This window comes from Fulmarus glacialis, unplaced genomic scaffold, assembly GCF_000690835.1.
Source record: "Fulmarus glacialis isolate BGI_N327 unplaced genomic scaffold, ASM69083v1 scaffold23169, whole genome shotgun sequence".
Taxonomy (NCBI): domain Eukaryota; kingdom Metazoa; phylum Chordata; class Aves; order Procellariiformes; family Procellariidae; genus Fulmarus; species Fulmarus glacialis.
The window spans coordinates 1-11,421 of NW_009234201.1; the positions used below are offsets into that span (position 1 = coordinate 1).

At 58.2% G+C, this 11,421-nt stretch overlaps 1 protein-coding gene across 1 annotated transcript; it reads left to right on the plus strand.

The window, feature by feature from the left end:
• Nucleotides 1–947: 947 nt before the first annotated feature.
• STK36 (serine/threonine kinase 36) lies at nt 948–11,417 on the plus strand (the record flags this gene model as incomplete). Its single annotated transcript, XM_009585590.1, has 24 exons — nt 948–1,128; nt 2,027–2,085; nt 2,488–2,618; nt 2,860–3,109; nt 3,510–3,603; nt 3,868–4,037; nt 4,253–4,452; nt 4,532–4,658; nt 4,762–4,905; nt 5,171–5,350; nt 5,571–5,668; nt 6,027–6,132; nt 6,553–6,694; nt 6,985–7,112; nt 7,749–7,853; nt 8,064–8,162; nt 8,359–8,453; nt 8,758–8,821; nt 9,025–9,135; nt 9,288–9,362; nt 9,768–9,939; nt 10,348–10,495; nt 10,716–10,875; nt 11,166–11,417. Coding segments are annotated over 24 exons (3,291 nt in total), but the record flags the coding sequence as incomplete, so codon positions are not given.
• Nucleotides 11,418–11,421: the final 4 nt, after the last annotated feature.

Below are 11,421 nucleotides of genomic sequence, written 5' to 3' on the forward strand. Positions count from 1 at the left end.
TGGCTGTTGGGTTCCAGGGCCCTGCCAGGGCTTTGGGACTCAGCACTCATTCATTTTTCTGCTGACATTCCCGGCCAGCTCCTGCTGGCATGGAGTCATTCAGGTTCAAGGGACCTCGGGAGGTCTCCAGTCCATCCCCTGCTCAAAGCAGAGTCAGCACTAAATTCAGATCCTGCAAAACTGCGGGGACAAAGACCTCACAGTCAGTGCTTGACTATACTCGGGGTGAATGGTTTTTCCTTATATCAAGTTGAAAGCTCCCCTGTTTCAGTTTGTAATCCCTGTCTCATCCTCCTGCCTTGCACGTCTGTAAAGAGCCTGGCTCCATCTTCTCTGAAACCTCCTTTTGGTAATCATAAGATTACTATTTGGCTTCCCTGAGCATTTTTTCTCTAGGCTAACCAAGCCCATTTCCCCCTGCCTGAACTTGTACACCACGTGCTTCAGCCCCCTCGCCATCCCAGTGTCCTCTGCTATACCCACTCTGGCCTATCGATGTCTGGGCCAAAAACCAGCCACAACATTTCCAGTGTGGTCTAGCAAGTGTGAAGTAAAGGGCAGTAATCACTTCCCTCAAACTCCTGCCTGTTGATTCAGCCCAGGGTGCTGCTAGTGCTCCTCACTGCCCGGGCACGCTGCTGTCTCGTATTTAGCTTGCTGTCCACCACCAGCACCTCTAGCTACTGTCCTGTGTTTCTGTCAGTCCTAGTTTTGTCTGTACTCACCGATTACATTTGTTTGCTTTATATGCTAGTGTGCAAAGTACTGAGAGCACTGGTGTCGATGTGCAAGGGCCTGGGAGAAGGCCCAGCTTCAAGGGATCCAGCGAACAAATGTCTCGTTCGGTGTGCTCAGCTGGAAAATGCTGAGTCCTGTTTGGGTTAAACGCAGCCTCTGCCAGGGCGGGTGGGAGCCTGGTCTGATCCCAGCCTTGCCTGCTTTGAAAGGTGGTGGCCTTGAAGTTCATCCCCAAGGTGGGGCGGTCTGAGAAGGAGCTGAAGAACCTGCAGCGGGAAATTGAGATCATGAGAGGCCTCCATCACCCCAACATCATTCAGATGCTCGACAGCTTCGAGACCGACAAGGAGGTGAAGGGGACTTTCTTGGGGCAGATGCTTTTGCTTGACTCGGGCAGGGGAAGAAGGGCTGGCCCCTGCTGTCATAGGGACCTCTTCCTCAGGAGATGCTGGTGACACCCCCCCAGGGCTGTAGCAGCTCTTCCAGCCAGCCAGATTCGCTCTGTTCCCAGCCATTTCCTGGCTTGTGTTGAGTGCTGCCATCCTGCCACCAGCCTACTCCGCTCCCTCAGATGGCCACGCTGAGGTCCCCTGCCCTCAGGGCATTCCCACCCTCCCTGAGGACATGCAGGGACCTTACGTGGGGGTTGCCTGAACAAGGACTGGGACGCCAGCCTGGTCAGTGTTCTTCAGAGCCCTCCAGTATGTGCTGTGTGGGGAGCCAGCACCCGGATGGGCTGTGGGGGGTGCACTGGGTCATGCACAGAGGTGAAGGAGCTGGGTGGGGGGTGTGTGATGAAGAGGAGTGGTTTGGGATCACAGGGTGAGAGTGGGATCTTCAGAGACTGTGACTTTTCAGTGGCCTAAACTGTCGCGGAGAGAGTGTGATAGGGAAGGATTGAAGACTATGCTATGGGATATGGGGGCATGAAATAAAGAAATTGCGCAGCAGATTCAAAACAAGCTCAAGGGGGTTATTCTACCCACTGGGCGTGGAAATACCATTCTGGGCTTGTCCTGTCCTTCCCTCTTCCCTGGTTTCTGCTGGCTGTCCGAGATAAGGACAGCTGCAAGAGCTCTGCTAAATGCCAGGCCCTTGCTGCAGTGCAGCCACAGGGGCTCTCTCCCACCCCACGTCCCAGCCCAAGCTGATGGGCTGTGCATGACGACACTCCAGCGTCTCCCTCATAGATTTACTGCCCTGCTGTGTCTTAGTCCCTAGGGCATGGTGTGATGCGGCTGGATGCGGCCTGATCCCACCATGCCGCTCTTTCCCCCCGGGGGGGAAAACGCAGAGGGGGAGCTCTTCCAGATCCTGGAGGATGATGGGAGTTTGCCGGAGGACCAGGTGACTGTCATGGCGGTGGCCACTCAGTGTTTGCTGCAGGATGGAGACAAAAGGATTTGTCTGCCTGCAGACAGCGAGTCTCTGCTGTGGGCTGGGAGACATCAGGAGGGTGAGGGTGCCTCCGAGGCTTTACCTGGCAGAGCTTCTGAAGGGGATGGAAAGGGGGCCAGATTGCACTAGGGGACAGTTTCCCTGTCCCTCTCCAAGGAAAACAACACCAGGTTGCTGCCTCGGCGATCAGCCTACTTCGAGGAACTGGCCCATGGCTGAGGGTGGTCCCTGCCCCAAACAGGGCAAGGGCAGGAGTGGGGGTACTGGGGGAGCCAGGCTGTAAGGGACCCCATGGTTGTGCTGGCTGGTTGCACCATGGGACACAGGGTGAGGGTCCCATGTCTCCGGCAGGTCCAGACCATAGCTGCCCAGCTGGTCTCTGCTCTTTATTACCTGCACTCCCACCGCATCCTGCACCGCGACATGAAACCCCAGAACATCCTGCTGGGCAAAGACGGCATCGTCAAGCTCTGTGACTTCGGGTGAGGCCAGGTTGAGGGGGACACTTGGGCTTGGAGCAGCCAAAGGGTGTCCTGGGTGCTATAGAGGAGGAGGGGGGAGTGTGGAAGGGGACCTGGATTCTGTGTATATTTAGAGGTTGAGCATGGATGGGGGATTTTGGACTTCAGAGGGGAGAGGTGTTGGTAAACTCATAGGGATCTCCCTGGGAGCTGCAACAGATGTTTCAGCCTGAACTGGCCATCTGTGCTTTGCTCTGAGCAGGTTTGCCCGTGCCATGAGCATCCACACCATGGTGCTGACCTCCATCAAGGGCACCCCGCTGTACATGTCCCCTGAGCTGGTGGAGGAGCGGCCGTACGACCACACGGCAGACTTGTGGTCTGTGGGCTGCATCCTGTACGAGCTGTTCGTGGGCACTCCTCCCTTCTACACCAGCAGCATCTTCCAGCTTGTCAGCCTCATCGTCAAGGACCCTGTCAAATGGCCCAAGGCCATAAGCCCAGTCTTCAAGGTGAGGATGAAGGCCCTGTCTGTGGGGTGAGATGCGTTAATGCGGCAGCAGCTTTGGCCTCGTCTGCTGCCCTGGTGGGTCACCCTTAGGTCTTACGTCCTCTAACAGGGATTTCAGAACAGAGAAGGGATGAGAGCTTGGCCTCCTGGGAGGGAGACCCTTGTCACTGCTGTCCCTCTATAAGCTGGGAAACTGGGGCCGACAGCAGAGGAGTAATTTACTGGGCTGGGAAGAAAAGTGTCTTCCCATCTGCTCTGAGCACTAGGGCCATTCCTTCCCCAGAGCCAGGCAGGGAATGCAGGCCTCCTGGGTGCCCTCGCTGAGGGAGACTGGTGGGTACACTGTGCTCACTGGTGAGTGCCAAGCATGTCAGTGACCCTGGCGCTGTGCTGCCCTGTAGAGCTTCCTGCAGGGACTACTGATGAAGGACCCCCGCCAACGCCTGTCGTGGCCGGAGCTGCTCTCTCACCCCTTCATTGCTGGACGGGTTACTGGTGAGTACCAGCTCTTTTTCTGGCACCGGCCAGGTCCGTTTCCTCCTATTACTGTGTGGAGGCTGGGAGAACCACCCTGCCCTGCTTTTTTTACTACCCTGTTCTTTGCCTCCCTCCTCTCAGCTTCCTCCATGCACTGACCCCTAGCTCCTGCCCCTGGGCTTGCTCTGGGTTTCCCGGGATTTCCCTGGGATCCCAGAGCTGGTCACTTTCCCTGTGTCCCAAAGGATAGCTCCTGATGAAGTTCTCCCCTCGCCTCCCCAGTGATTGATGATACAGAAGAGCACGGGATCTCAAACCCCTTCACCACCAAGCTGTCCCCAGAGCTGCAGGCCCTGAAGGAGCAGCAAGCCCATTCCCTGGCCCCCAGGAGCGGCCAGTCCAGGATCCTGAGAAAGGCCCGTCAGAAGATGGCTGAGGAGGCACAGAAAAAGGTGGAGGAAAGCGTGGGATTCCTCTGGCTGTGTCCCACAGTCAGGGCAAAGGAGGAGCACTGAAATGGGGGGAAAGACAGAAGGTACATGGGTCAGGCTGGGGTGTCAGCCACATACGAGGCAGGATGTGGGGTCCTCGGGGTGCTGGGGTCTAGGGCGCTCATGTGGCTGTCTGAGTAACCCTGCCCTGACCACATTTCTCTGCCATCACCCAGGGGCAGTTGAAGGCAGGTGATGCATCTACGAAGGACTCTGGCAAAGGATGCCCAGGGCATAGACTCAGAGCAGCTCCTGGGCAGGCAGCACTCGTGGAGGGGGAGCCACCGGCTGCCTCCAAAAAGAAGAACCCCAGTGTCCTGCAAGGAAAGAGCAGCATGGCAGAGTGGGAGTTGGAGGAGCCTCCACCCAACCCACGGTGAGGGAGGGCTGGGGCTGGGAAAGGAGGAAGAGGGGAAGGCAGGGTTGCTCACTGACTGCGCTGTTTCCTTGGCCAGGGAGCACAGCATCACTCGAGACTATGAGCGGGAGTTTCCTGGAGCAGGGGCTCCTCTGCAGCCTGGTGCTGGCAGGGCAGAGCCCCGGGGCAGGCGCAGCATCGAGACTGTGGACCTGGACAGTGAGGTAAGATGGTGTCTTGTGGTGAGGGCCCAGTCCCCAGGTGCTGGTACAGAGACCCTGCGGCAGGCAGGGTCTGTGGCATCAGCCCTCTCTCCTCCATGGCTAGGAGCTGGAGAGCGATGAGGAGTGGCAGCACTTGGTCGAGGCCACAGAGCCCTTGGCCATGCAGCTGAGCACACCGCTGAGCCTCCTGAGGGACCTGGCCTTCCGGCACCGTGTCCAGGCCCGCCTGGCAGACTCTGCTCAGCAGGTGCGTGATGGCTGGCTCAGACAACTACGACTGGGGATATGGATGCTGCCTTCTCCCCCAGGATTGGGTCAGGAGCATTGGGAGAATCCTCAGTCAGCCAGCAAGGAGATCCTCTGCTTCTCCAGGAGCCAGAGCTGTCTCATGCACTTAGCTTGCCATCTTCTCCCCTGCTGTCCCCTGCGTGAGGGGGTGGAGGGCTGCCCCATGGCTGATGGAGAGGCCGCAACTGCTGCTGATCATGAGCCCTTCTGGCTTCTGTGTCCAGGTGCTGGAAGGGATGCTGGAGGGAGCCTCCCGCCTCCGTCCTGTGCTCCGTGTCGTGGGCAACCTCCTGGCTACCCGGTGCGACTCTGAGCTGCTGACCCACTTCTGCCGAGAGCTGAATGTGCCTCTGTCCCTGCTGTGCCTAGCCAAGCAGATCCTGGAGAGTGGTAGCACCAGGCAGGTGGGTGTAGAATCCCAGAGAAATTTGGTCTCTTTCTAGCCCTGCAGAGTGCTGGTGCTGAGGAGGCCCTGATGTTCTGCTGGAGCTGGCTCACAGGACCGGTGCCTCTTCCAGGCCCCCTTGAGAAGGGAAAGGTCCTGGCAGGGAAGGATCCTGCCATGGTGGTGTTGGGATGGCCAGCAGACAATCCCCACTTGCTGTTTGTTTCTGGATCCTGCAGCAGCTCTGGTGTATCACAGTGCTGACAGACCTCCTCATGGTGACCGCAGTTTATTTCAGCAGTGAGTGCAGCCTGGAGGAGAGTGGGCAAAAGGACAGGTAGGGACAACCATCTGTGCTCTGAGGTCTCTTGAGGCCACTGCGGGGACCCGGCAGTAGACGGGAGGGTGATGCTCATACTCTGTGGCTGGAGCTGTCTCCGTGGGGAAGCATAGCGGACTAAGTGCTTCATGCCATATTGCTGTGCTCACAGAGGAGCACTTTCTGTGAGTGGGACTAATTAAGGGGAAGGCACAGCTGACTAGAGTCCAGTTGTGCTGCCTGCTGGCACTGGCTCACAGTGCTAGTGTGTGCTGCCTGCTGTATTAGCCAGGGCCATATGGGCCTGGCCAGACCCTGTCCTCACAGCCAGACCCTGTGTTTCTCTGCTCTCCTCTGCCCCTGCTGCCTTCCCCAGCCTGCAGGCCTTCCGGGAGAGTGCCGGCTGCTTCCTAGCCCTGCTGCCAGAGCTGCTGGCTGAGCCAGCCGACAGGGAGATGAGACTCTGCCAGCAAAGCCTCCTGGTAAGGGTGCCCCTGTCTCCCTTCTGCCCACCCTCTCCCCCAGGGACAGAAGCTGTGGGGCTCGGTGTGCATGTCAGGGGGAGTGCAGGCTGAGGACACTGCTCCCAGCTGTGGGGTCTGATGCATTCTTGTTAGGGCAGGCTGTCTCACCCACTGGGAGTTTTGGGGGGGATCACATGCAGAAATGAGCTCTCTGAGGGGTCACCTTCCCTGACTGTGCCTCCATGTGTACCCCTCTCTCAGCCAGAGTTATTGGCTCCCACACAGTAACCTGGCTGGAGAGGACACTTGGAGGTCCCTGAAGCTCCAGTGCATGAGTCCTTCTCCCTTCTTTGCTGTCCCCCCACAGCCTCCTCCCCCATTGCCCTTCTCTCTTGTACCACCCTTGATCTGCAGTGTCTCCCCCTGTGTCTCCCGCAGTGTTTCACCCTGCTCTGTCAGAGCCTAGATGCGATGTGCCCTTCCATCTCTGCCCCCTTCTATGCCAGCCTGCGAGAGGAGCATCAGCCCCTGCTAAGCAGACTCCTTCAGGGATCCATCTCAGAGCAGCCTGCTCTGCGAGGTAGCAGTGGTGGCAGCTCGCCACCTTCTCCTGGAGTTTCCCCTTCTCCCTCTGCTCTTGGGCTCCCTCAGAGCACTGACTGCCATTGCAGTGCTGTTGGCTGGAGGAGGTGGCTGAAACTTATCTGCCCAAACCCCTGCTAACCAGGGCTCTCCTCTCCCTCAATCCTAGATCTCATCCTCCTCGTGTCACAAGTCTGACTTTTCTTCTCTTGGCCTTCAGCCCCATCCTGCTGCCCCTCAGCGTCCCTCACCCTTAGCACATGTCTCCCGAGCTCTCTCCCTGTGCAGGTGCAGTGATGGAGGCCAAGTCAGCCCATGACCAGAGCCTACGTGTGGCAGACCTCTTCACGGCTGCATTGGCTGCTGCCTGCAGCATCCCCCTGGAGAGGAACCGCTGTCGGGAAGCCAAGCAGCAGGTCAGGCCAGCTTTCTTTGCAGGGCGAGGAGGTGTGGTCCCCACAGGGACAGCAACCCTTTGCAGGAAGGTCTCTTTTTCAGCAGCAGAGTGGAGGGCTGGAGTCCTCCGGCTTTGGTGGCTGTAGGGCTGGTTTTTGCAGGCTGCTCCTTCCCAGCCAACAGCTGAGCTTCAGGAATCTAAGGAGTCCTAAGTCAGTTAAAAGACTCACACTTAGGATCTGAACTGTGGGATGGGCTAAGTAAAGAACTAGGCAATGCAGAGAAAACAAGAAGAATTCTTACATGACAGTAATATGAACTGTAGGAAATCTGAAATTGAATGGACAATAAATAAGAGGGAAAACAAGACTACAGATTTACATTTGATCCTTTAACTCAACTCAACTTTGATTCTTTAACTCAACTTTTAAGTCAACAAGGAGGGAAGCAGAGGAGGAATCTCACCTTGCTCATCTCAGCTCTGGGACCGTGCATCAAAGCCATGCTGGGTCATGACAGATGGGCATCCCTTTGTGAACAGAGGCAACGTGTAGGAAGCAGATGCCTTCTTTTATTAATTTGTTGCTAGCATTAAACTTCTTAAGTCTGTGCAGTGCTTCAGGTGCCCAGGGTGCAAAACAGGCTGATTTCTGCAGGTCGCTCAGGAGGTAGCTGAAAAGCTTATGGAGGGAGAGAGCCAGCAGCTTGGGAGGCTGCTGGGGAGACTGGAGCACCCAAGCTGCTCCTTGAACGTGCTCAAGGTAATGGCCCCGTCTGTTTATGTGGCTGTCCCCAGAGGTGCCTGGACCTCTGGTCTGGGGTTAAGGAAGGGGGAACTGTGGGCTCAGCCCTCAATGACTCCCATCTCCCTGGTGTCAGTTGATGAATAAATGGGGTGTGACTGGGATGGGCCTGGTCACTGCGACCCTGTCCCAAGGGGCTGGTATGCATCTCTCCCCTCTGCCTCACAGATCCTCTATGCTGGCTGCCATGCGAGCCTGAGCCTGTGCCAGCACCTGGGAAGGAGCCAGCAACTGTGGGGTTCCCTCATGCAGATCTCGAAGGGCAAGGTAGGCCTGACCGCAGCCCCGGTGGTGGGGTAGGACATATTCCTCTGAGCGCTGCTCAGACCAAGCTGGGGAATGTGTGGGGAGAAGAGTTTGGGGGAGCTTAGGCTGGAGAGTGCAGTTCTCCTTCAGGGCCCAGAAACATACTTCCCTCCCCTCCAGCCTTGCTGTCCCCCTGTGACTCCTGCTCCCTTGGCAGGTCCCCGTGGTGGAGGTGGCCCAGGGGGCAACCTGCGAGGCCTCACTGTATCTGCTGGCCCTGCTCACCCTGCAGCTCCAGGCCTCCCCTCCCAGGTAAGCACCTGCTTTCGCTCATGGGTGGGAGAGGAACGTGCCCTGCCCTGAACAGCCCTCTGCCCTGTACCCTGCCCAGAGCTTCTGCTCTCACTGATCCCTCCAATCCAGACACATCAGCAGAGTGCTGGGCAGCGTGGGTGGGTGCTGGGGATGCGGTGAGGACATGGAGGTGCTGTGAACCAGGGCTTGCTTCTCCTGCAAGATGGCTGTTTTCTAGCCCTGGGGGTGTTTGAATGCTGCTGCTCTGTGGGATGTGAATCTGTGGGAGCACAGTCCCTCTCCCCTCGTCCCTGTGTTTCAGACTTGAGGAGGTGGTTACCCTAGCCATGGATCTCATCACCCAGTCTCCTGTCACCTCGCTTGTGGTAAGTCTGCCCACCCTGCCAGAGCCATCACTGAGAGCCCTGCAGAGCCCCATGTCCCGTTTGGGTCCTACTGTTGCTTGCTCAGGGTGGGATGGGGGCAGGTGCAGCCTGGCTGTCCCTGTCCTGGGCCAAGGGATGAAGAGTCAGCATTGAGCAAGCAGATGGGAAAGTCCCAAAGGTGCTGAGCTCTCCCTGTCCCGCAGGGTGCTGCAGCATTCGTCCTGACACAGCTTAGTCAGCATGGGGTGGCCTTGGAGCTCAGGGGAGAAGAGATCCTACCGGTGGTGACAACCGCACTGACAGCACCTGCTGAGGTACGGGATGGGGACAGAGGAGCAGGGGAGCCATGCTGTCACCATGCTGTGGAGGTGTGCAGTCAAAGACGGGGTCAGAAGGGTGCAGGTGTGGTGCTGTTGCCCTCAGACTCAGCACCTAGCTCCAGCCTGTCCCCCACTCTCTCTTACAGCTGCAGCTCCCCCCACCAATGGGTGCTGGTCTTTATGATGGGATCTTTTTCCGCTTCCTGAAGCTCCTTGCCCAGGTACCAGCCTACCAGCCTACCTGTCTCCCTTTGCCTGGTCCCTGCCAAAAGGTGTGGGGGCAAAAAGGCCCAAATGTGGATCGGTAATGGAGGCTGAGGCAAACCAGGGAACTGGGCAGCTTTGGCTGAGCTGTACAACTCCATGAAAGTCACCTAATTCCCTGGGTTGTCTGTGGAGCTCTGGAGGGTTGGTGGGAGGGTGGTGGGCAGGGAGGGGTGATTCATGGGCACACTGAAGTGAGAGAGGGCAGATATGCCCGGGGACTGGCCCCCTCTCCTCCCCCTGGACCGTGTCCATCCAGCCCTGACCTCCCCAGGACCTGGCGCTGGCAGGGATGCGGACCAGAACGCTGAGGAGCCGTGGGGGACCAGGATGTCCCCCAACACCTGTCTCCCCATCTTTAGGAGGACGTGGACGTGGAGCAGGGCTTTGCTGCCTCAGAGCTGTGGAGTGTGGTGTGGCATTGTGTTGCTGCAGTGCTTCGTGTGGGCAGCGACAGGGCAGTGCTGGAGGGAGACCCCCCAGGGGCAGGTCACCCCGCGGCAGAGCCGGACTGGAACCTCCTCTCCCCTCAAGGTAGGAGCTGCAGGTCGGCAGAGCGTCTGCCCTGGACCCTGCTCTACATCCTGCCCTCAGACTTGCCCACACCTGTCCCCGTCAGCACCTGGCCCCTGAGGCCAGAGGGGCTCAGGAGGCTTTTCCTGAGGATTGCTGTTGTCCTCCAGGGATGGAGGGCTGGGCTGGCTCATGCTGTGCCCAGGTGGCAGGAGCTCAGCTGAGCTGGCTGTGGAAGAACAAGAAAGGGTGTCTCTGCTGCAGGGGAACATTCACTTTGGCAGATGTGACCACCATGGGTGGAGATTGGTCTGAAAAAAGCACAGAAACAACTCTGGAGCAGCCTTGAGGCAGTACAGGCAGACAGAAGAGAGGAGACTTTTCAGCCTTCCCTAGCTTTGCCCCTCTGCTGTGCTGTTCCCCCTGCAGGCACCCTGCTCTTCCTCAGCCTGGCCCTCTTCGTCTTCACTCGCGAGTCCCACCGGTGTCTGCCTCAGCTCACCCAGTCCCACGGTGTCCTCATGGTGACACTGAAGAGGCTGCTGTCCCCTGGCTTCCTGGCATGCCTGGCACAGACGTGAGTTGTGGGGAGGGCTGAAGCGGGCAAAGCTCAGCTGCTGAATGGGGCTTGCACACAAGCACACAGAGGGCCGAGAAGTTACTGTCCTGGCACTTGGAGGGCACAGCTCACCTGCAGAACCTCCCTGAGCGCCTGGTGTGGGGAATGCTCTCTGCCTCTTGTCTTGATGTTTTTCTGATCACCTCTGTATTAAGCGCGCTCTCTCTAACAAATTCAGGCAAGCAGGAAAGGATGGGGACCCTGAGCTTGTCCCAGCTGTGGTGATCCAGGCCTGCCAGCTTCTCTGCTTCCCTTTTGCCCTGGATGTGGATGGAGACACCTTAGCATTGGTCATGGAGGCTGTGAGAGATGCCCAGATCCCTGCCCAGCTGCTGCAGGTACCCTCTTGGCCGTGTGTTTCTCTTCCACCCCATACTGTGGACACAGCTCCCTGCATTGCAGCCCCCGATGTGTGGCTTCACACCATGCTGGTGATTTCTGCCCGCACAGGGATGTCACTTGGGTGCTGTGCAGCCCTTGGAGCGGCTTGGCTGGCAGCTGAGCTCTGCACCGACCTGCTGGCAGCCTTCAGCTGCTGCTTGACTTGCCGTGGGTCAGGCCTCAACCGCCCTCCGGCCCGCACACAAGGGCAGCGCACTCAGCGCTGCTGTCTCTCCTTTCTCCGTAGGTCTGCTCTCACCACCTGCCCTTCTCGTACACCGAGCTCCCCATGAGCCTCTTGTGCCACCTCGTTGTGTCTGATGAGCAGGTCATCGACCAAATGGTGAGGGCAGCCGCCGCCTCAGAGCACATCATTGCCTTCTTGACGTCTGCCTTGTTCACAGACAGCCTCACGCTCACAACTGACCTCCTGTCTCTCTTGACTCACGTGGCCCGGGCCTGTCCGGAGCACCTGCCCTTTCTCCAGAAGATCCTGAGGGACT